Source organism: Oreochromis niloticus, linkage group LG23, assembly GCF_001858045.2.
Source record: "Oreochromis niloticus isolate F11D_XX linkage group LG23, O_niloticus_UMD_NMBU, whole genome shotgun sequence".
In the NCBI taxonomy this organism is placed as follows: domain Eukaryota; kingdom Metazoa; phylum Chordata; class Actinopteri; order Cichliformes; family Cichlidae; genus Oreochromis; species Oreochromis niloticus.
The window spans coordinates 5614883-5638648 of NC_031986.2; the positions used below are offsets into that span (position 1 = coordinate 5614883).

Here is a 23766-nt window from a genome sequence, read left to right on the forward strand (position 1 = left end):
GAACTGAAGACCAAAACAAAAACAGATTTGTCCTTCCTTTGGAGAGCTGCAGATTTGGAGGTTCAGTCTAGATAGCGGAATCATTTTTCTGTTGACTGAAAGTTCAACAATTTGGACTTCACCTTTTTATACCTCATATTTGTCACTATTCCCTTCTTTTATTTACATTTAGTAACATTTTCATTTTTTTTGTCACATTTAATGCACTCTTGGAAAGCAAAAACACAAAGTCACCCAGCCCCGCCCCCAGCCTTCAGTAGTTTTCCAATTCTGCTATCTTTCCTCAACAACTGCAAGCTGAAAGGTAAGCATTCCTGAATCACAGCTTGCACACCACAGGGGGCTCTTGGCACACACGCATCTCGCTAATGAAAATATGTATTCACAAAGACAGCAGCAGTAGCAGCTGTGCATTCCAGCTCAAATAGACAGTGTAGCAGTGCCAGGCTAAATGCAAACTGCAGTGCAAAATGTGTTAGTTTGTGTTGCTCTCATTTCAAGCCCTTTACAGTTAAGAGTCATAGTGATTTACAGCTGTGGTCAGGAATTTACAGAATACTGAGGTCAGTGTGTTATCTTCCAACAGCAGTGGTTCCAAGATTTTTAATCTTATGACCCTTTAATACTGTCTACCAAATGTCTACTGAAAACCATCTGTCATTCTGTGCATGTGGCCTTTAATTAATGATTTTCAGATTATTTAAATAGACATTTTGTTATGCCCAGAAAACTGTTGGCTTTAATTTAAAAGCCAAAGACAGTCCATGTTCAATTTTTTAAGAGTAACAAAAAGAAAATGGGTCAAGTTGAATTTTTGTGAAAAAAAATGGTTGACACAATGACTTCAGCAAACTTTTCTCATTCAAAATCTAACATTAGGTTCAGTTTTCACAAGCACTGGTTAACAAAAACATCCCCAAAAACAAACTGATAGAAACAATACAAAACCACCCCATAAATTTCAATTTTCAAAACACTACACAGGAGTATTTGGAGCCACACATTTCCAGACAGCAGTCTTTTAATATTGAAGGTAAGGAATCAATGAGACACAAGTCTCACACAGTTAAAGTAATTTACAAAGAGTGTAAAACAAGACAAGCAAAGCAAAAGAATAATATTCAAAAACAAATCAATAAAGGTTTAGTAGAGGAGAGTTTTATAGCAGTGATGTATACGGTTGTAGCTAAATCATTGCTACATTATGACATCTCTGTTGGGTGTGGTCAGAGATGCAACCAGACACATATTTGGCCACAGAAATAGCTAACAGGCATACATAACAAGAACCAAATGTTCTGTAGTTGATACACAGAAACGCAGAGAATTATTTTCACCCCAGCACAGTCAGTGATTTGTACACTAGAAGCTTTTCTAGAAAAATACTTATGAACAGCCACGATTACAAGTATTTGCAGAACTCTAGCAAACTGTTTATTACACCATCACATTGTTCATAACCTGGGCATCTAACCAGGGAACAGCAATAAATCTAATCACATCAAATCCAGGCTTAAAGATAAGATAATGTACAAAACAAAGTCAGGGTTCAAAAACATATACACAATTTTTTAGTCCCTTTTTAAAGAAGAAATAAACATCATGTTTGGGAAACTGCAGGTATGTGCCAAGGTAACCAAAAACTGTGTATGGATATGTTACCACATCTGTTTTTCTCACTGAATAATGGATAGGAGTTTTCATGTATGACTTATTTGGGTTCTTTTCATTTATAATTGTTAACAGGAATGCATTTTATTCCAATGATAATGTAGCTAGTTACTTTAGGAAAGCTCAGCATACTATAGAATGGAAGCTCTCTCTATTAGGAATACATCTAACAGAACAACAGAGTCCAGTTAAACTGAACTTGTGTGGTTTAAAACTGCTTTGTACCTTCTCTATACTAACTGAAGACTCCAAAGCTGAAAAAGAAACACTGAAATTACAAAAATCATCGATGTTCCTGGCAAACAAATTAGCAGCCACTGGTCATTTTCAGACATAATTTGTTCATGGATTTGGTTTATTATGAAACAACACCTACTCAGGTAGGTGGCTCAGGAGTTAGAGCATGTCATCACTAGACAGGCGGTAGGTGGTTCAATCCCTAAAAAAGTGTTTGTATGAATGTGTGTGTGAATGGTGTTTAAAGTACTTTGAGTACTCAAGTAAAAAAAGCACTATATGAGAACCAGTCCATTTACCCATCTCCAGTCTTTATGCTACGCAAACTACCATCTAGCGTCAGCTCCTTAGTTAATGGAGAGTCACAAGAGGTTTGCTGTTATTATTAATTAATTATCAACAGCATTGATGGAGGAAAATTCACTGGTTGCTTTAAAGGAGAGAATTCATGTTAGAGCCAATATCTAGACATAAATTTAGGCATTTACTCCCAGAATTTACAGAGACTGTTGTAAGTATACCTAAACTCTTTCACCGCAGTAGGGCCATTGTGGCTACTACATTATTACTGCTGCTAAATGGAAACCTGACACCACCAACATAGTGAACCTTGAATTATAGAGTAGCAGAAGACAACACTGTCAACTAAGCACAATAAAGAGTCAGTTGGAGTAGAGCCCCACCATCATCCCATCCTATAGTCAAGACTACTAAAAAGACATAAGCTCTGGAAGATCCACCACACAGTCTACTCCAGCCCCAGTTTTCAGCCCTTGACTCCTGTACATTCAAGATTCAGCTATTCTCTGGTTTGCATAGGCAGCAACCTGCCCAGTCAACCTTTCTGACCTGCTCCTTGTTCCCTTAATATCCCAACCCCTTTAAATTCTGCAGTAAATATTAATCTTTCTATATAACTCTAGTTTCCTATCTGTTTGTGTTGTCAGCTAATCCTCTTAGCTATGGCTCATCGGATAGGAGAGTGGTTATTAAAATATGTAACCAATAAGCACTGCAAGGCAACCAAGTGTAGCACGATTGAAGAGCTCAGCATTTCAAAAAAAGGGGTAAATATAACCCCTGGAAGGTTCGTGGTATAAATGATCCTTATCATTTGTAATGATCATTGTTGTGTTTTTTCATTTAGGTGTAAGCCATGGTTCAGAGACGGCAGTGATTTCTTCTAGTAGTTACACATTTATTTAAAAATACCAAGCGAGTCCAATTTAAACCCGGTGGTTCTACTGTTCTAGGATCCAAGTGTACAAGTTAGCAACGTCCTGTTTACAAAAGTGGTAGAACGCTTCCAGTTCTTAGGCACAACAATCACGCTTCATTGGCCACAGACTTTCAGGACCTCTGTGCTGCCTGGAGGGGAAAATAAGTTATTTTAATTCTAATTAACTTAAAAAAAGAGTCCAAAGTTCTCTCTCCACCCTATCCACATTTTTCAGCTCACCTGTCTAGCTGACTCCAGTAGAGATGCTGACTCAGCCTGGCCCATCTGTTGCACCATCCTGTAGAGAGCACCTTCTTTGTTTTGCAGCAGGGTATAGGGGTGGTCGAACTCCTGGATGGTCCCGCTGTCCAGCACCTTAAAAATAGACAAATGTCCACTTCACCAATAACGGTAAACTTACAGTCCTTTAAAAGCTAGCATGTGAAAAATATATAAAGACTAACACACTACACAGCAGTAATAATGAACTCAAATTAGTTTAAAAAAGGTGCTGCATCTCAAAAACTACTTTGGAAAATATATCTATAAATTGGGACAATCCTGATCGTAACCTTTACCAATATCAGTTATTTCATGGGCCCAGAACTTTAAATCCATTCACTGTGACTGATTCGTCTGTTATCCAGACATGTAACAGTTCTCTGCAGTCCTCTTTTTTTAACTGACAACCTGCTAAGGATGAGCCAAACAGGAACCTGGCCAGTGCATGATTGCTTTCACGATCATTAGGCATGGGTACTGATTGACAAAATGCATTTCCCACCCCTATGAAAACTGATTAACACAGTGTCAGACTGAAATGGACAGCTAAAGTTAAAATTTGAAGATCCTCAAGGTGTTCTCGAGAGATAATATGATTATAAAACATGGTTGACTGAAATTAAACTGCACTGAGACAGAAGGGATGACTCACAAGTATGCGGTCACTGTCTATAATGGTGTTGAGGCGATGCGCGATAGTGATCACTGTGCATTCTTCGAACTTGTCTCGTATGGTTTTCTGGATCAGCTCGTCTGTCCTGTAATCACAGCAACAACCAAAACACAGTAGAAACATATGGGAGAGGTGTGCTGAGAAAACTAGTGAATGTGTAATGACATTTCTGTGTATGCATTATATGTGCTGGCAATGTGTTTGGAGGACCTCGGGTCCACGTTAGCTGTGGCTTCATCGATGATGAGGATGCGGTTCTTCCTCAGGATGGCTCTAGCTAGACACACCAGCTGCCTCTGGCCCACACTGAAGTTGGAGCCCGACTCAGCCAAGACAGCCTCCAACTTTCCAGGGAGCTCCTCCACCACAGACTTCAGCTGTACCTTTATTTATACGGAGCAACCATCAAGAACTTTCTTTGGTTTGTTCTTTTAAACAAGGTCCTTGATTAGAGTTTCTAAAAACAATCAAATGACATATACAGTGCATCCAAAAAGTATTGACAGTGCTTCACTTGCTTCACAGCCTTATTCCAAAATAGATTAATTTCATTTTCATTTCTCATAAAGTGAAATAAAAACACTGGCAGTCGCAAGTGCTAAACCCCAGAATTCTAGCAGATGCAGCTATGGTAAAAATCCTACAGTGGCTTGCAAAAGTATTAACTTCTCCACATTTTGTCACATTACAGCCACAAACATGAATCAATTTTATTGGAATTCCACGTGAAAGACCAATACAAAGTGGTGTACGCGTGAGAAGTGGAAGGAAAATCATACATGATTCCAAACCAAACAGTACATTTGCATAATGTACTGTTTATAAGGTTTGGGGAAACCTGCAGTCAGCTGAGACTGAAGAAGTCACTTGGATGAGTGACGAAACGTTTCTCCCACAAAACGCTACGTCCAGATGAACAGATTCAACTTTTGGAGATTTACTTTCCTGGATGATTGAGAATCATCAAGACATGATTCCAAACATTTTTTACAAATAAATAACTGCAAAGTGGGGTGTGCGTAATTATTCAGCCCCCTTTGGTCTGAGTGCAGTCATAGACATTGCCTGATGAGTGCTAATGACTAAATAGAGTGCACCTGTGTGTAATCTAATGTCAGTACAAATACAGCTGCTCTGTGACGGCCTCAGAGGTTGTCTAAGAGAATATTGGGAGCAACAACACCATGAAGTCCAAAGAACACACCAGACAGGTCAGGGATAAAGTTATTGAGAAATTTAAAGCAGGCTTAGGCTACAAAAAGATTTCCAATTAGTCATGCACTGCACAAAGTTGGCCTTTATGGAAGAGTGGCAAGAAGAAAGCCATTGTTAACAGAAAACCATAAGAAGTCCTGTTTGCAGTTTGCCACAAGCCATGTGGGGGACACAGCAAACATGTGGAAGAAGGTGCTCTGGTCAGATGAGACCAAAATGGAACTTTTTGGCCAAAATGCAAAACGCTATGTGTGGCGGAAAACTAACACTGCACATCACTCTGAACACACCATCCCCACTGTCATTTATGGTGATGGCAGCATCATGCTCTGGGGGTGCTTCTCTTCAGCAGGGACAGGGAAGCTGGTCAGAGTTGATGGGAAGATGGATGGAGCCAAATAGAGGGCAATCTTGGAAGAAAACCTCTTGGAGTCTGCAAAAGACTCGAGACTGGGGCGGAGGTTCACCTTCCAGCAGGACAACGACCCTAAACATAAAGCCAGGGCAACACTGGAATGGTTTAAAATAAAACATATCCATGTGTTAGAATGGCCCAGTCAAAGTCCAGATCTAAATCCAATCGAGAATCTGTGGCAAGATCTGAAAACTGCTGTTCACAAACGCTGTCCATCTAATCTGACTGATTAGCTGGAGCTGTTTTGCAAAGAAGAATGGGCAAGGATTTCAGTCTCTGAATAATTACGCACACCCCACTTTTCAGTTATTTATTTGTAAAAAATGTTTGGAATCATGTATGATTTTCGTTCCACTTCTCACGTGTACACCACTTTGTATTGGTCTTTAACCTGGAATTCTAATAAAATTGATTCATGTTTGTGGCTGTAATGTGACAAAATGTGGGAAAGTTCAAGGGGGCCGAATACTTTTGCAAGCCACTGTAGGTGTCTTCCTAGGAAACATGACCTCTGACCTTTATCTTGAGGTTGAGGTCACAGAGATTCAAACTCGTGGTTCAAACTATGGTATGAATTTGAAAATCCTACGTCACCTAGTTCTTGAATCTTTGCATTCGCAATGTTGGGTAAGACTGACAAGGTGATGATAACACCCCATCAGGCTTTTACGGTTGAGGCATAAACAGTTAGCTTGAAATTCTCGCAAATTTAGAAAGTAGAAAACAAAAATACAACATGTATTTTCCAATGTACATAAGTATTCACAATCTTTGCTCAATACTTTGTTGAAGCACCTTTGGCAGCAATTACAGCCAGTCTTTTTAAGTATGATGCTACGACCTTGGCGCACGTATTTTTGCGCATTCTTCTATGCAGAAACTCTCAAGCTCCATCATGTTGAATGGGGAATGTTGGTACACAGCCATTTTCACATTTCTCCTGTAGCTCAGTGGGGTGGCTCTGGTATCGGCCAGATGATGAGCGGTGCCTGGTTTCCTCCAGACATGAATCTTGGCATTCAGGCCAAAGAGTTCAATCTTTGTTTCATCAGACCAGAGAATTTTGTTTATCAGGATCTGGAGATCCTTCAGGTGCCTTTTGCCAAACTCTAGATGGGCAGTCATGAGCCTTTTTCTGAGGAGTGGCTTCCATCTGGCCACTCTACCATACAGGACTGATGGATGGAGTGCTGCAGAAATGGTTGTTCTTCTGGAAGGTTCTCCTCCTTGACTAAAGCCCCTCTACCCCAATTGTTCAGACTGGCTAGGCTGCCAGCTCAAGGAAGACTCCTGGTGGTTTCAAACTCATTCCATTTATGGATTATCTGGGCCATTGTGCTCATTGGGACCTTTAAGATCTGTACCTCGATCTGTGTCTCCAAGGTCTACAGACCATTCCTTGAACTTCATGGCTTGGTTTCTGCTCTGACATGCACTGTCAACTATGGAACCTCATATAGACAGGTCTGTCTTCTAAATGACGTCCTGCCAACTGACCTTTCCACAGGTGGACTCCAGTCAAGTAGTAGAAACATCTGGCAGATGATCGGTATAAACAGGATGCACCTGAGCTCAATTTTGAGTATCATGGCAAAGCCTATGAATACTTATGCACCTTATATTTTCATTTTTTTAATTTAATTTAATTTTTTATTTATTTATGTCCCTTAGATATAGGGTGAGGAGTTCAGCCATCCAGGAGGGGCTCAGAGTAGAGCCGCTACTCCTCCACATCGAAAGGAGCCAGTTGAGGTGGTTCGGGCATCTGACAAGGATGCCTCCTGGGGACCTCCTGGGTGAGGTGTTCTGGGCATGTCCACCGGGAGGAGGCCCCAGGCCAGACCCAGGACACGCTGGAGAGATTATATCTCTTGGCAGGCCTGGGAATGCCTTGGTGTTCCCCCAGACACGCTGGAAGAGATGGCTGGGGAGAAGGAGGTCTGGGCTTCTCTGCTTAGGCTGCTGCCCTGTGACCTGGCCCCAGAGAAAAGGAAGAGAGAGGGATGGATGGATGGATGGATGGATGGATGGATGGATGGATGGATATGTTTAATAAATTTCCATGAATTTCAAACTTTTTTCACTTTCTTAATATGGGTGCAAGGGGTGAAAATGAATTTAATGCAATTTTGAATAAATCTGAAACATGACAAAACGTGGAAGAAGTGAAGTGCTGTGAATAATTTGGTGCACTGCAATATTTAGAATGCAATATGTATTATTAAAATAAAATCACTCAAAAGAAATCCAGCTTAAGTGCATAAACTGTAACTACACAGTATACTTTCTGTCTAAACAAAGATATTTATAAGTACAAGAGTATATGTATGCTGTGAAAAAACTGGAAGCTGTAACTAAAGTCCTGGATGTGATTACTAGCCTCTTCCAGAGCTTTCCACAGGTCTTCATCACTATGCTGGTTAAAAGGGTCCAGGTTTGTCCTCACAGTGCCAGTAAACAGAACTGGGTCCTGGAAAACAAAGAAGAGAGAAGTGAGGCAGAATCACAGATATACTTAATTTGAGCATAAATACAAGGTGTATTAATCAGTTTCATACTGCACATTTTACATATAAAAATACAAAGAATTGCCATTTTTAATTTAATTTATTTAATTTGCTTTCATTTTGTTTTTCTTTTTTTTTAATTCCTCAAAAAAAATAAGCCTTGAAGCCCCATTTTCTTTTACCACTGCTTGGCTTACAAACGAACAGATCCTTAGAGTCAAATGTCACAGAGGAGTTTGTTTTATAACTTCAGCATTTTGCTACAAAGGTCCACATGCAGGTCCACACAAGTGTTACATTATAAAGTCCTGCCAACAGGTGATGATAACACGATAAGATACACAGCAGTGCATGGGCAGAAGCAAAGAAGAACATGGGTACTAAACACAAGTGCAAAATTATGTAGGCCTACGATTTAAGGTCTCTCTCTTCAGGCAGGTGTTCTGTGCAGCCACGATAAATTTTCCTCATAAAGTCTGTTAAGTCCAGCTTTGAAATGTAATATCAAAAAACAGAATAGACAGAATAGGTGTCATCTGATGTTGTACCTGAGGAATGATGGACATCTTCTGGCGCAGGTCATGGAGGCCGATCTCAGAGGTCACAACACTGTCGATGTAGATCTTCCCCTGGGGCTCTGCCAGGCGGAACAGAGCCGAGACCAGAGAGCTTTTCCCCGCTCCTGTTCTACCCACAATACCGACCTGACCCAGAGGACACAGAACATCAACAGCTGATCATCACCCAGACCTACTCACTATCTGTCAACAAACAAATGTGTCACCTTCTCTTTGGCTTGAAACGTGGCACTAATCTCTTTGAGGACCGGCGGTCCGTCTGTGTTGTAGAAGAAGTTCACTCGATTAAAGGTTATCATTCCTTGGCTCGGCCAATCAGAGGGAGGACGCTGCTGAGTTTCCCAGGGCCCTTCATTTTTTAGCTCAGTGTACTCCACCACCCTCTCCACTGATGTCATCTGAAAAAATCATGAGCTCCCTTCAGCAGGTCATAACAGCATGTCATGTGAATATCTGATAACAGAAGAAAAAAGCCTTAAATTTAAATGTCACTCTGTTTTTACCATGTTCTCCACTTCGGCACTTTGTCTCACTGTCCACTGGAAGTTTCCCATCAGTGTCACAGCATAGGTAAGAACCAGGCCTACCTCTCCAGCCACCAGCCCTAATAAATTTAAGAAGGAAAAAAAAAGACTACATGAGTTTATTCTTCTAAACCTATTTAACAAAATGTTGAATTGGCCAGGGTGCTGCAAGTTTAGCTTTTTTAGCTTTAGCTTGGACAAAAGTATTGCAGTCAGTAACACAGCGCCATCTTTACATAATTTTTAGTCAAATCGTTTTGTAACTGCAAAAGTACAAGATCATTGTGCAAAGAAACTGACACTAGTAAGAGAAATGATAGCAAAAAACATATATTCACTGAGATGGTTCTACCCTCATAAAATTAGGAGTGATCTTGAATCTTACTTGAGCTTTACAGTGAGATGAGTATAGAAAAACCCTTTTACCCAGTGGATCATTTTTTCTGTTTTATTTAAACCACAAAACAGAAAATAAAACTGCATGCAGATGCCAGATCTATCACAAATTACATGCATCATTTGCAAGGTCTCCAATAATCAGGAGTCTAATGAGCTTGGAAAGAAAAGCGTCTGGACTTTTCCTTGAAGATGTTTCACCTCTCATCCGAGAAGCTTCTTCAGTTCTAAGAGCAACTGGTGGAGAGTCCCAGATTTTAAGCCCTATCTGAGTGTTCCCCCAAGAGGGTCATGGACCCCTATTGATCCTCTACTTAATCACACAAGCCAAGGTGTGAAAACGGGTGTGGGTCACAGCCAAGGTTTTTGGTGAACTCACTGTGAAGCCTAGCCCGACCCAAATCAGGAGCTTTAATTAACTAATTCATTTAAAAAAAAAAAAAATCAAAGCCAGTAACGTAACACTGTAAATAAGACAGGACTGAAACCTTGGTAAAAAATCAAGTGTTGTCACACGATCGCTCTGAATCAAGATAGGAACAGAATTAATCAGTATTTGAGATTATTGAAGGAGAGTTGAATGAATGTACTGTTCTTAATTCTTTACCATCTCTGAGTAATATCAAGCCAAATGCTGTGAGGGTAATAAATATGGAGCAAATGCTGTCGAGGCGTAGTGCAAACCAGCGGGAGGTCATCAGGAACAAAAACCAGGCCTCTGAAACAAAAGAGCAGAAAAAAACCTTGAGGTCGAGTCATTGAGATTTGAACTTGAGCCAACAATACTCCATCAGCATTTTACAGCTCAGGGGTACAAAACTGCAAAAGCAGACTTATTTTTTGGATTTGCATTATTACAGGGCAAATTATAGACCCAGTTTGTTGTTCAGTTTCTTATTTGTCTTTGGAGATTTCTTTTTGCTTCGTTGAGCAGGTACGTCATGCATTGAAGCCCTGACTGCAGTGGCCTGGGTTCAAGTCTTCACCATTTTGCTTCATGTCTTTCAAAAATGCACCATAGTAAAGTTGTCTCACAGAATTTTTGGTCTTAACACTCTAAAGTAACACTGAAAACTAATCAGTGACTTTACAAATTCAAGTCAGCTTGGAAAGTGTAAAAGTTTATTCTTAAAGAGTAAACCTGAGTGCAGGTCCTGATGGACATCAAAGTCTTTCGTTAACTTCTCTTCTGATCTGGAAGCTCTGATTGTAGAAAGACCATTAAGGGAAGAGGACAGGTGTGAGAGAACTGGACTCCGAGCTGTAGGAAGGGCAAAATGAATAGACAAGAACTACTTTTGTCGGCCCTTTCAGATCATTTTTTCTCCCAAAACAAATTATATAAATAATAAATCAACATACTTGTTGACTCAAGGCGTTTGAGATCACGTGAGGTACGAAGGTACAAGCTCCTCAAATACAGAAAGATTAACATGAGAAGCACAACAGGGATGAGGATGAGAGGAATAACTGAGGCTGCCACCGCGATAACGCCAACATTCTGTAAAAATAACTTTAAAAAAAACATCACATAATGAAAAATAATGAAAATACTGAAAGATCTTGTTAAGTCAAAATAAAGAACATACAAAGTAATGAGTGCTACACCTTCTTATCATTTAAGTGTGGCGCTGTAATAGTGGCAACAGTCAGTTCATGAAATTTCTTCCCTCCTAGATATTCCACATTCAGCTTTAAGTGGAACCATTTAGCAACCACAGCAACTCAAGCATGAAGTGGCAGAGTTACAGAGTGGGGTCACTCTGCTGAGGCACACAGCGCGTTTAAAAAGCTACCAGTGTTCAAAAAGCATACAAAAACTCTATGCTGGAAGTCCCCAAAAAACTGATTCTGTTCATCTGGACGTAACGTTTTCAGTGGGAGAAACCTCTGACACAGCCAGGCTCAGGGAGGGGCGGCCATCTGCCGCAACCGGTTGGGGTGAGAGAAGGAAGAAAGGATAAAAGACATGCTGTGGTAGAGACCCAGAGATACCTCCCCAGCCTTATAAACAGCACATTTGCACAATCACTGAAACCAGCCCACTGAATGAACAATGGACTGTGGGGTCAGTTCCTTGATTGTTAATATGCAAATTGCCATGACCATTGATCAACAACTACTGATCAAAGCCCACTGATTATTGATCAAGGGCATGGGTATAATCACAGAGAGTTGTTGAATGGCTGCAGTCACAGCATTGTAAGATGGTGAAAGATGTACGCTTAGGCCCCCTCCTCGATTCAGAGATGGTCTTTCCCTTTTCACGTAAATGGCCTCCTTGACTCTGCGCTCAAACCAGCGTTCCTCCCTGTCCAGGATGTGTACATCCTCATCATTGAATTGGGGAAACCTGCAGTCAGCTGAGACTGAAGAAGTCACTTGGATGAGTGGTGAAACGTTTCTCCCACTGAAAACGGTACGTCCAGATGAACAGAATCAATTTTTGGGGATTTCCTTACCTGGATGATTGAGCATGTATGCTGGAAGGTTCATAGCATGGGTTTCTGTGGACAAGCAGCTCCTGTAAATGTAACATGGTGTAGGTGGCACAGCATTTTTGTCTACATATGTATATAATTTATGGTAGTCTTTACTTGATAGAAGTCCACAAAGGTGATAGGTAGCATGGAGTCCATTTGGCTGACGTCTTTGGAAAACCTGTTGAGTATTCTTCCTACAATGCGGATACAGTTTTCATTAACAGGACTATGTTGTCAAAGAGCAGAATGTCAACTTTAAAATATTCTGTGTTCTAAGTGGATGTGAGGCCTGCAGTTCAGACTTTAGAAGTTTCTGGCTAATGTGTGTGATTGCTTATTGAAAATGGTTTAAAGCATTCCAAATTAAATCAAATCTGTGAGCAGAATGTGAGAAAATGACAGCTTTAAAATTATGTCCAAGATGTTTATGCATTCTGTTACAGAGATATCAACTAAAGTAAGCAGGCTAAGATGTTAATACCAGCCTTAAAAGCTTTCAGTGTCTCCTCCGGTGTTGTTGGTTTGTTAGCAAGATTTAACTCTGCTGTTTGTCTTTTAAACATTGGGGATTGATACCTATGAATTTTCTAGTGAAACACTTTGATGACAGCCCCAATTGATGACAGTTTTGATTCATTTTTGAATTAGAGTCTTACATTTTACACCTTTAAACAATGAACACTGGGCAGATAAATATGTGACTGTTTCCTCTTAAAAATAAAAATAAATACTGTGTAGGCCTCACCTATGGGGTTGACATCAAAGAAGCTAACAGGAGTGTGGAGCACAGCACTAAACATGCTGTTGTGCAGAGTCTGAGCTGATCTCACCAGTCCGTGAAATATCACTAAACTCCTGGCAAAACCAAAAACCACAGCTGCTGCTGTCAAGCCTAAAATTAAACACAGGAGGACTATATTAAAAAACTAGTTTAGTATTTGATTTACAGTAGGATATCCTGCCAAATAATATAACATAATGGACACTTAACATACATGGTAGTCAACAATAGTATTTGAAGATTTCAGTAAGAACTACAGGACTGAAAGGCTTACCTGAATAAACGCTGAGGTAAAAAGAGAGATTAAACTCTTGGTAACTAGTAACATTCATTCCACTTTTAAGGCTAACACCAGTGACTCTGCTGTTTGTGCCGTTAGTAAAATCATGTCTTGCCCTGTCAGGTGAGAAGACAATTAAACAAAGTGTGAAACATAAGAACATAACTTACACAGTCTAATAAAAATGTTCTGTAATTAAAGGAATAGAAAAGTAAGGTACTGGCTCTACAGAACTGGACTAAAGTCCTGATCTACCACTAATTTCTTTATACTTTGCTAGGAAAATGAGACACGGATGTAGCGATTTATTGAAAACATACATAGAAATACAGGAAAGAAGGCAAAAATAGAGGGTTTTTTTTTTTGCCTTCCCACTGTCCCCAAAGCGCTTGCTGTTTTCTCAAATCTCTTTGTAGGGCCTTTACATTACAATATATCTAAAAAAGTTTTAGCTCCTTGGAAGCAAATTATAAAGAAATGAGGTGTATCTCAAGACTTGCACAGTATTACACAGTACTACAAGTGTGTTGAGTTCTCACCAGTATACCAACCACCAGTCCTGAAGGATATATGCCACCTATTGAAAAAAAAAAAACCAACCAATAAAAAAAATGTTCAACTTGGTTTTGTTTCTTATATTTACAATGAATAAAAACATTGCATTAAAAATCTCCATTCACTTGCTAATGGTACCATTAGAGGTCTGTGACTTACCTCAGCTATAATACTTAGAAATACTATAACCATTAAAACCAGAAGGCTACAGCCTGCCGTGAAGTATGTAAAATAAACTTGACTGCTGACATTTCCATCAGCTCGTGTCTCCTCTGCAATAGTTTGAATAGCTTCAACCTGCAAAACAAGAAATGATCCAGGCACATTTTTATACTTAAACATAGTTTTACTGTTTGTAATCTCAGAACAACACTGACACTTCATGATAGTGCATCTAAAATAATATTAATGAGAAGTATATATATCATGAAAACATAGACAGAGAAATCACACTTCTCCGTCTGACAATCTAATGGACGACTCTGGGTTTGGTAATCTCGAGGAGAATGGTACTTTTCTGACTGTGCCAGGTGTCATGTTTGGTGTGGGGTTAATTTCAGGACCTGGGTTTGGACCCTTAGTTCCAGGGAAAGGAATTTTCAATGCTTCATTTTGGACAATTTAATTCTCCCAACTTCGTGGGAACAGTTTGGGGATGGCCTCTTCCTGTTCCAACATGACTGCACACCGGTGCACAAAGCAAGGTCCATGAGAACATGGATCAGCCAGCTTGGTGTTAAAGAACTTGACTGAGTCCTGACCTCAACTCAACAGAACACCTTTAGGATGAATTAGAGCGAAGATCGTGAGCTAGTCCTTCTTGTCCAACGTCAGTGTCTGACCTGATAAATGTGTGTCTGGAGGAATGGTCAAATGAGCAAATACTTTTGACAGTATAGTTTTTTCTTATATACGGTATTTATTACATGTAACATGAAATTTGACTGGAAGGAACTGTAGAGAAGGAAAAGGTGAGAATTATTTCAAAGCTGTTGAAAGGATTGTCAAGAATAGCTGATTTAAGAAATTGGGAGACCTCACATGGAGTGGAAATGGACACATACAGATGAACTGAAAGCTGCCATCAGAGCAATCTTAGCTTCAGTAACAACTTTACAGTGCCTGCATGCTGACTACCTACACGCCACATCACATTGATGCAGTAATTCAGTGTTAAGTGTGTAAGTGCTGTGTATATGTATCATCCATTATCATATCATGTACCATGAATGAAGACCACACAGCACCATATCAGCTCAATAGAGCACTTCACTCTCAGACTGCAGGCTTACTTGTTGTTGCTACAATATTTGGAAGGCAGAGCCTTCAGCTTTCAGGCCCCTCTCCGTAGAACCAGCTTCTAGTATGGATTCAGGAGACAGACACCATCACTACCAAGATTAGGCTTAAAACTTTCCTTTTTGATAAAGCATATAGTAAGGGCTGGATCAGGTGACCCTCAAGCCTCCTTTAGTGCTGCAATAGGTCTAGGGTGCTGGGGGCTTCCCATGATGTGCTAAGTGCTTTTTCTTCATCTTTTTTTTTCTTTTTAAGAGGTTGGGGATTTGAGATAGTTGATTTTGGGTTAAATTTTATGTGTTGTTTTAATTTTCATACATTTTCATGATTTTATTAACACATTAACTAATTACTTAGAGCAGGGCTGCCCAGTCCCAGTCCTCAAGAGCTACTGTCCAGCAGCTTTTAGATGCATCCTTGTTCCAACACACCAGAATCAAATGAATGGCTTGTTATCAGGCCTTTGCCAAAGTTGATGGCATGCTGAAGAGGTAATCAAACCATTTGATTCAGCTGTGTTGGAGTAGGGATGTATCTAAAAGCTGCAGGACAGTCCCACATAGCAAAATTGGTATGGCCCAGATCTGGCCCACACAGTGTGCTTACACGTGGCCCACATAGATCTGGTTTGCCAGAGGTGGCCCACACATGGGCCAGCACAAGGCCAGTTGCAGACACACTGGTGGTCCTGTGCTGGGCCACCAAAGGGCCGTCATTCTTTGCGGTATGTGGGCCATGTGTAAGTTGTGTGCAGCCACGGGTCAGTTGCAGACACACTGGTGTTCCTGTGCTGGCCCAGAACAGTTTCAGCTCTGGCCCCAGATGTCAGCATAATGTGTACCTTAATCAAGCCATGTAATAACAACATGTGCCGGAACATAATAGTGCAAAAGTAACATGACGAAACTCTGTTCACACAGTGAATGGACTGACAATTATGTAGCGCTTTTCTGCTCGGTCGTATCATTCAAAGTGCTCTATACAACATGCCACATTCTCACATACTTTCTCTAAACTGAGTGCTTCCTAACTACATTCATACACATTCACACTCACAGTGCCGACTGGAGGAGCCAAGGATCGAACCTCTAACCTGCCGATCAGTAGGTGACCTGCTCTACCTCCTGAGCTACAGCCACCTAGTGATAAACATGAGTAAAACCTCACTAGGTTTTGGATTAAGTGTACAGTCATAAACCTGTCAAACCTGCATTTGAAACACTGGCTACCATAGCAGTATAGTATTGCAACATGGCATTTGGGTCTTCTAACTAAAATAGAAAAATAGGAATATAAATAGTGCCATCATTGTCAGATCTGGCCCACATCTGGTTGACATACACCCTGCCATGACACCAGTCAGTCAGAAGTTCCAGCTTGATGATGGATCCGGGTCAGACCTGTTTTCTATGACCTGTAACCACGATTGGGCCAGATGTGGCATGCCATCACATAACCTCTACGCCAGGCTTGGCCCATATCTGGATCACATACCACTTATCATGCCAGAGGTCAGCCAGCAGTGTCGGCTTGACACCAAATCCAGGCCAGACCTGTCTGGTATGTGGGGTAGCTCTCGAGCACTGGGATTGGGCACCCCTGACTTAGAGTAAGTGAAATTCTCCAATAGCTACCTGAAGTTAGCATATCTTTTCTAGCCAAATGGCTATCAGGTAATATTTACAAATGTCATGTATTAGAAGAAGTCATAAATGGACTTGTTTATATACCATGGTACCGTATATACAACACTATTTTGGAAAAATAGCAATGTTCAATCTCTTTAGTAAATATACATACAGGAAGATGGTCAGTGTAGGTGCTTTCTGGTGGAAGGGGACAGTTGAGGAAACAGTGTGAACTGTCAGAATCATTTGTCCACCGACTTTGTAAAGACAGTTTTTCTGGGTCAGCAAATTGAGACATTTGCTCCTGCTCCTCATCACTTCTCAGCAGGGACACCATATCGAGGCCAGTGGACTGCAGCTCACTGTAGGTTCCCTGGACCATGATTTGACCCTAAAGATGCAACAAAGGAAATCAGTTACTGGACATCTAGGCTGCTGTTCCTTTGGTATATGGATAGTCCAATGGGGGGAAAGGGGGTTGTTCACTGTTTGTAAGCCCTGTAGGCTCCACCCTGGAACCCCAAGACAAACCTTTGCACTTAACCAAGTGAATCTGGAATCTGGGACTCTATAACCCCCTAAAACCCAGTGCATACACTCCTCATCTCCCTTTGAAACACAGGAACAGGTAGAAGTCAAAGGCGTCAAAGGCTTCAAAACAAAGATGTAGGAAAGTGTTTACTGAAACTTCTCCAAACAAAGAAATCAAACTCATAAAACCCGAGAAGAATGAGTACTGAGGTCAATCTTATGGGTGGGTCTGTATGGTCAATGAAACTTTGGAACTCCAAATGTGTGCTCCAAACACAAATACGAAACATCTTAACCACACGGAAAACCATTTTACAAATCTGTGCATCCAAACCTAAATAAATGCTGCTTGTTTACGCACAACTTTAAGTTTAAGTTCAGAAATTTGATCACGTTCTTTCAAAAAATCTTCCTGTGCACACAAATATCTAAAAATACACATAACCCTTTGCCTCACTTACAAAACCTTAAGTGCACATGCACGAATCATTCATTACATACAGGTCACATCGCATGCCCACATAGGGTTTTGAGACCCAGCTAGTTTCACACAGATCCACAAATCTAAGCTGTGTTCAAGTCCCAGCAGAAAACTGGGACATCTGTGCTTCCACTGTCCACTGTTCCATTGCCAAGGTTTGTCTGACCTGATGTCAGCTGACAGCAGAAATGTCCAGGATTAGCCATTAAGCTAACAATAATGTTGCTGTTTTCAGAGAATAGTAAGATTAACATCAAAGTTTTATTTCACATTAAATGGATTAGTTAGCATATACCCACTTCAGAGGATGATCCACAGTCCTGTACAACCATGGTGTTGTGAGTGAAAGTGAAAGTGATGTTATGTGTATGCACAGAAAGATTTTTGAAAGAGAAGATTATCAGATTTCTTAAATTGAACTTAAAAAGTTGTGCATAAGTGATCACAATGCATTTAGGTGTGGATGCACAGATTTGTAAAATAGTTTTACCTGTGGTCAAAATGCATTGTATTTGTTTTGATTTTAGAAATGGTTGAAATGTAACCATTTATACATATATATACATATATAGGATTATGACTAACACTGATACAAGCGACAGCATTAAAACCACAGACAGATAAGATGAGTAGCAGTTATATCCTTACAATGTAAGACAGCTCTTCTGAGGAACCTTGGATCCTGGCATTCGTGGTCCTATATACACATATCACCATCTAAACAACAGGTTCTCAACAAGTGTAAATCAATCTAATGGACTAGAGCTGCCCAGTTTACAGCTAAACCAGCCCCAAACATTTTTTTAAAAAGCCAAAGCCCCAGCAGGCAACCCACAGGACCAATGATGTCCGGGTGCCTGAAACCACTAAACTGTCACGATCCTGGATCTTCTGGCCCAACCATGTTTATGGTTTATGTTTAAGTTTATTAGGTTCTCTAAGTTCAATTCTATTATGCATAAGTTGCCGTTGTAGTTCACTGTTTATTAGATTCCCCTTGTGTCTTCACCCCTGTTTTTAAGTCTCCCTCGCCCTTCATGTGTTTCATGTCTGCGTTTCTTATGTTGTCAAGCTTGTATTGTCATGTCTGTGTCTCATTATGTTTCCTGTTTTATTTTGAAGAGGTCCGGTGTCCCGTGTTCATTGTGTTTAGTTTTACTCTTCCCCTGTGATATTGTTATGTTCATTTGTGTCAGCTGTGTCCTCATGTGTTTCCACTTCCCCTGATCACCTCCTGTGTGTATTTAGTCTGTGTGTTTTCATTCATTCCTCGTCTGCTATGTTCATGTCATGTTTCCAGGTTTTTCTATGAATCCATGCCAGGTCTCCATGTTCAAGGTTTTTTCATGTTTTAATCTTAGTTCACCCAGTTTAGGTTATTGTTTAGTTTCATCTTTGCCTTTTGTTTTGTACCATTTTGCCAGCCTTAATAAACGGCTCATTTTTGTTATGCTCAAGTTTTGTCTCTTTGCATGTCTGCACTTGGGTCCACGTCCTCACTCCTCACAGTCGGCTTTGCAGCCATACTGTGACATAAACAGCCCAGGTTCATTACTGAATGGGTGAGAGCTGTTGTTGTGGTTTTAATGTTGCAGCTGATCAGGTTATTGTCACCATGTCAGGGCAAGTCTGACCAACTAGGCAGGATTCTGCAGTGGGAATGCTTTATTTATTCCAGTGGCATGGATAAGAAGCAGAAGGCAGGCTTCTTTCAAGGAATTTTCTTTTAGAGGGGTACAAACCTCCTTGAGGACCAGGATCTGGTCAACGTCCCTCAGATGTTGTAGCTGATGTGTGACCAGGATACGACACTTGTTCTTCAGCAAGCCACAGATACACCTGATCATAAGCACAGACAGGTGTACATATTTCATAAATCAGAAGAGGAACTTTTCTCCTTTTAAAAATCTCATATAGGTCCATACTGCATGACACAATTCAGCTGTGTAATGCGAGCTCAGTCCTCAAGATCCAGATTCATTGTTTGTGTTTGTTTAAAGTGATTACAATATTGGAACTATGATACATTTATAGCTGACTTGTGTAAAATTTGAGTAAGAGAAAATTTAAAAGGTGAAATAGGATGTGTGGCAGAAAATATATTTCTACAGGGGGAAAAAAGAACAAAGTCTGTGGCTGTGATAGAGCAGAAAAGGGTCTGTGTGCAATACCTCAGCAGTATGTACTCAAAGAGATCTTTATGGTCCCAAATCACTTTCCTATATTTAGCTTTTTCTCCTTATCTCTGTGTCAACTGAGAGGCTTTAAAAGCACTGGTTACAGTTAAATAATGCTTATTTGGAACTGCCAATCATGCAAAGCAACTCTACTGGGGTCCTGAAATAAAAATCATGGCTCAATGTGAGCATAATAATCCCACTTCTAAGTTTATCAGTGACAGTATTGTTGGGTCTTTACTTTACGGTATAAAGTGCCATGAAATGACCGGTGTTGAATTGAAAACTCAAATTCTGCCACCTAAATCTAACCTTACAATTAATAATTCCCTTAGCTTCTATAAAACAGAGATACGTAGCATGTAGAATATACTATACTTAATGTGTATGGATACATATGGGTATCTCTTTGGGACACAGATAATTGTGAGCGGTCATTACTTGTCGAAAAGATGTTTTCCAACTTCTGCATCCACAGCACTTAAAGGGTCATCCAGAAGGTAGATGTCTGCATCCTCATACACAGCCCTGAAAAAAAAAGGCTTTGATTTTGGCATGTGAAGTAGAACAACTATAACAACAGTAGTGTGCATACCTGGAGGGTTAAAAAAATTGCCCGAACATGTAGCTTATTGCTGCCTCTATTTTAGGCTGCCTAATAACTCAGAGAAGGAATTCAAATCTGGTGAGGATTATACTAAAAATGGATTTCTCTCCTGTGCATAACAATGACGTAACTGCTGTGACTGTCGTCTTACCTCGCCAGGTTTACACGAGCTTTCTGTCCCCCACTGAGTGTGGCTCCTCTGTCTCCAATCAGTGTCAGGTCTCCATCTCGGAACATCTCCAGGTCCTGCACAAAATGTACGTGTAACACAAATAAATGTGAATGCCAAAAGCAGGGGAACATTTTAGTCATTTAATAAATATTGGCAGTTTGGTTTTGTTCTTCAGAATATTAGCAAAATAGGCTATCCTGTACTATAAGCAAAGATGCAGATTCCAGGACAGGTATTAATGATCGAAACGCAGACTAGGCATTAAAAACATAAGAGGAAAGGAAAAACCTGAGAATAACTAACAAAGAAACTATGAATACAAAACATAAAATCAGAATGGAAACACAACCTAAGCAAAGATAATATTCAACAGAAAATTACAACAAGGTCAAACAGAAAATATCAAACTGAAGACTGAGAGTCCAAAGCTGAAAACGCTGGGTACAAAACCCAGAATCATGGCTAGAAGAAGCCTAGTTTGTGGACCTGTCTCTGCTTCTCTGTAAAGTCCAGGTCTATGAAATCCAAAGTAGTAGTTCAGGCTTTAGAAGCTTTTCAGTCATAGTTTTTCAAGTAGTATTTCTACATTGTCATGAACACAATATTCCGCTTTGATTGAACACATTAGCTCACCTTCTTCAGAGCACAGACTCTAAGGACCCGCTCATATTTCTTGGGGTTAAGTTCTCTCCCAAAAAGGATGTTGCTGCGAATGGTTCCAGGGAACACCCACGGTTGCTGGGATGCGTAGGTTAGCTGACCTTTGATCTTCAGTGTGCCTGTGTCATAAGGAAGCTCTCCCAGGATTGCACTCAGTAGGGATGACTGAAGGAAAACATGGATGTCATGCATGTAAGCTGGGTAAATTGCATTTTTTTTGTATATGTCAGTGACAAATACATGCAGACCCCTGCAATGGTTTGGCACTTTGTTTCCGAGTTGCTATGGTGCAATAACCCACATAAATTCTGGACCTCAACACAACTGAAACACCTTGGCAGAACCATAAAAGAGCTGTGTTTTAAACATATGGCTCTAAACCTGAATAAAATGAATATTGACTGATAAAGTCATACAGATCAGATTATGTCTAGCTACTTTTGCTAAAGGTGAATCTACAAGGTACTGAATCATGGGCCACATATTTCATAGGACTCTATGCAGTAATATTAAAAAAAACAAAGCAAAAAACCTCCATTCTTTTACAAATCAAATCAAGTACACTGCTAAAAGAAAGAATTAAAGGATGTTTTTTAATAAATGTATAGCAGTTAAACTTCAGTCAGTTAAACTTTGGGGATATTGATCTGATCAGTCAAATAGCAGAGGGGGTTGTTAGTCGATACCTGGACCCTACAGAGATTGCGCAGGTAGTCCATCTCCTACAGGGTGACACATGGTAAAACGGTAAATGAAATTCCAGGAGACAAGCAAATGTTCTAGGAGAACTGGACAAGGCTGTAGAAGACCCTTAACCCATCATCAGGACTGGGATCTGCTCCGTTTTACAAAGAGAAACTGGATGAGCACTGCCAAAACCCTACAAAATGACAATAATGGCGCCAGAGAGCCCAGTGCCCTCTGGTAAGCCCTGTGCTCACCACCCAGCACCATGGAGCCCAACTAACATTTGCCATAGAATACCAGAATTGGTAGGTCCTCCACTTGCGCGCTGTGCTTTTCAAAGATGAAAGCAGGCTTATCCCGAGCACATGTGACAGAACTGAAAGGGTCTGGAGAAGTCATGGAAAAACGTATGTTGAGTAACATCATTCAGCATGACTGGGTTGGTGGTGGGTCACTGGCATATTGATAGAGGGATGCACAAACCTCTACAGGCTAGGCAACGGCACCCTGACATTGATATTGTGATAAAGTCCTTGAACTTTATCAGACCATATGCTGGTGGGTCCTGGATTCTTCCTGGTGCACAGCAATGTCCAACCTTATGTGGTAAGAGTATGCAGGCAGTTCTTGAAGGATGAAGGAACTGATACCACTGACTGGCCCCCACACTCGCCTGACCTAAATCAATAGAACACCTCTGGGACATTATGTTTCAGTTCATCCAATGTTGCCAGGTTGCACCACCTAACATATTACTCAGTGCACATCAGTAATGATGATTTTTTTTTCCATTGAGATCTGATATGTTATTAAAATGGTTATTTTTTGAGCAGTGTATAAGAATCCGGTAATAAACCGTTAGGTTGAAGACTCCTATAATCTTAGGGTGGATGCTAAGATAGATTACACAAGTTTACTGACCTTTCCGGCCCCCACTGGTCCGATTACGGTCAGAAGTTGATGTGACTTTGCTGTGATGGAAACATTCTGAAGAGATGGTGCATCCAAACTCTAAACAAAGACAAAATTGGCAGCAAGTAATACATCAAACTATAAAGTCTGCAGGAACAGTCATTGTTCTACAACATTATGTTACACGGCTACAAAATACATTATACTATTTACCTTATCCCAGTAGCAGGTCAGTTTCTCGATCTCAATAGAGTTTTCACCCTTTTCCGCCAAAGGCAACCTAATGTTTTTTCTCTCAATCTCTTCCAGTAGGAGAAAATTCTGGGAAAATGATATACATGGTTTTATACAGCTTTGGAAATTGCTTGACTATCTTGGACATGACTACTGGATTGCCAACTTTTCCTACAGTTTATGACAGAAATTAATTACCTTAATCCTGCGAATGCTCACCACAGTCTCTGACAACTTCTCAATGGCCAGAGGAAAGAACAGGGTCAGGGTGACCTTAATTGTACCATACAGGGACATGGTGACAAACACCTGGCTGGCAGTCATGGTGTTCCCCAAAAGAGTGTAGACCGTGAAGGTAACAAAGATTATGAGCTTGTTGCTGGCAAAGAAGGAAGCCATGTTGAGTCCTCGTAAGTAGGAGCTCTTTAATATCCGACTCATTTCTTTCCTACAAACATAAGAGAACATATTTAGATGGATTACATAGTTGAAGCAAAGTTTTAAGTTTTAATTTGGCAGGATGTTGAGCAACATCTGTTTCACTTTGATATGTCTATGATAG

At 40.4% G+C, this 23766-nt stretch overlaps 1 protein-coding gene across 1 annotated transcript in view; it reads right to left on the bottom strand.

Moving 5' to 3' along the window:
* Nucleotides 1-222: 222 nt before the first annotated feature.
* Nucleotides 223-23766, bottom strand: part of LOC100701348 (multidrug resistance-associated protein 4) — a 33823-nt gene continuing 10279 nt past the window's right edge. Inside the window, exons 8-31 of the mRNA XM_003440889.5 lie at nucleotides 23403-23652; nucleotides 23184-23291; nucleotides 22980-23069; nucleotides 21345-21536; nucleotides 20691-20785; nucleotides 20374-20460; nucleotides 19498-19594; nucleotides 16916-17134; nucleotides 13976-14113; nucleotides 13801-13838; nucleotides 13256-13377; nucleotides 12946-13092; nucleotides 12315-12394; nucleotides 11080-11230; nucleotides 10859-10978; nucleotides 10325-10435; nucleotides 9301-9401; nucleotides 9004-9195; nucleotides 8768-8923; nucleotides 8093-8182; nucleotides 4293-4465; nucleotides 4062-4167; nucleotides 3368-3502; nucleotides 223-3276 (exon numbers count right to left, since the gene is read on the bottom strand). Coding sequence (XP_003440937.1) covers nucleotides 3259-3276; nucleotides 3368-3502; nucleotides 4062-4167; nucleotides 4293-4465; nucleotides 8093-8182; nucleotides 8768-8923; nucleotides 9004-9195; nucleotides 9301-9401; nucleotides 10325-10435; nucleotides 10859-10978; nucleotides 11080-11230; nucleotides 12315-12394; nucleotides 12946-13092; nucleotides 13256-13377; nucleotides 13801-13838; nucleotides 13976-14113; nucleotides 16916-17134; nucleotides 19498-19594; nucleotides 20374-20460; nucleotides 20691-20785; nucleotides 21345-21536; nucleotides 22980-23069; nucleotides 23184-23291; nucleotides 23403-23652 — 3016 coding nt within the window. The 3' untranslated portion in view covers nucleotides 223-3258. The remainder of the gene's footprint in view (nucleotides 3277-3367; nucleotides 3503-4061; nucleotides 4168-4292; nucleotides 4466-8092; nucleotides 8183-8767; nucleotides 8924-9003; nucleotides 9196-9300; nucleotides 9402-10324; nucleotides 10436-10858; nucleotides 10979-11079; nucleotides 11231-12314; nucleotides 12395-12945; nucleotides 13093-13255; nucleotides 13378-13800; nucleotides 13839-13975; nucleotides 14114-16915; nucleotides 17135-19497; nucleotides 19595-20373; nucleotides 20461-20690; nucleotides 20786-21344; nucleotides 21537-22979; nucleotides 23070-23183; nucleotides 23292-23402; nucleotides 23653-23766) is intronic.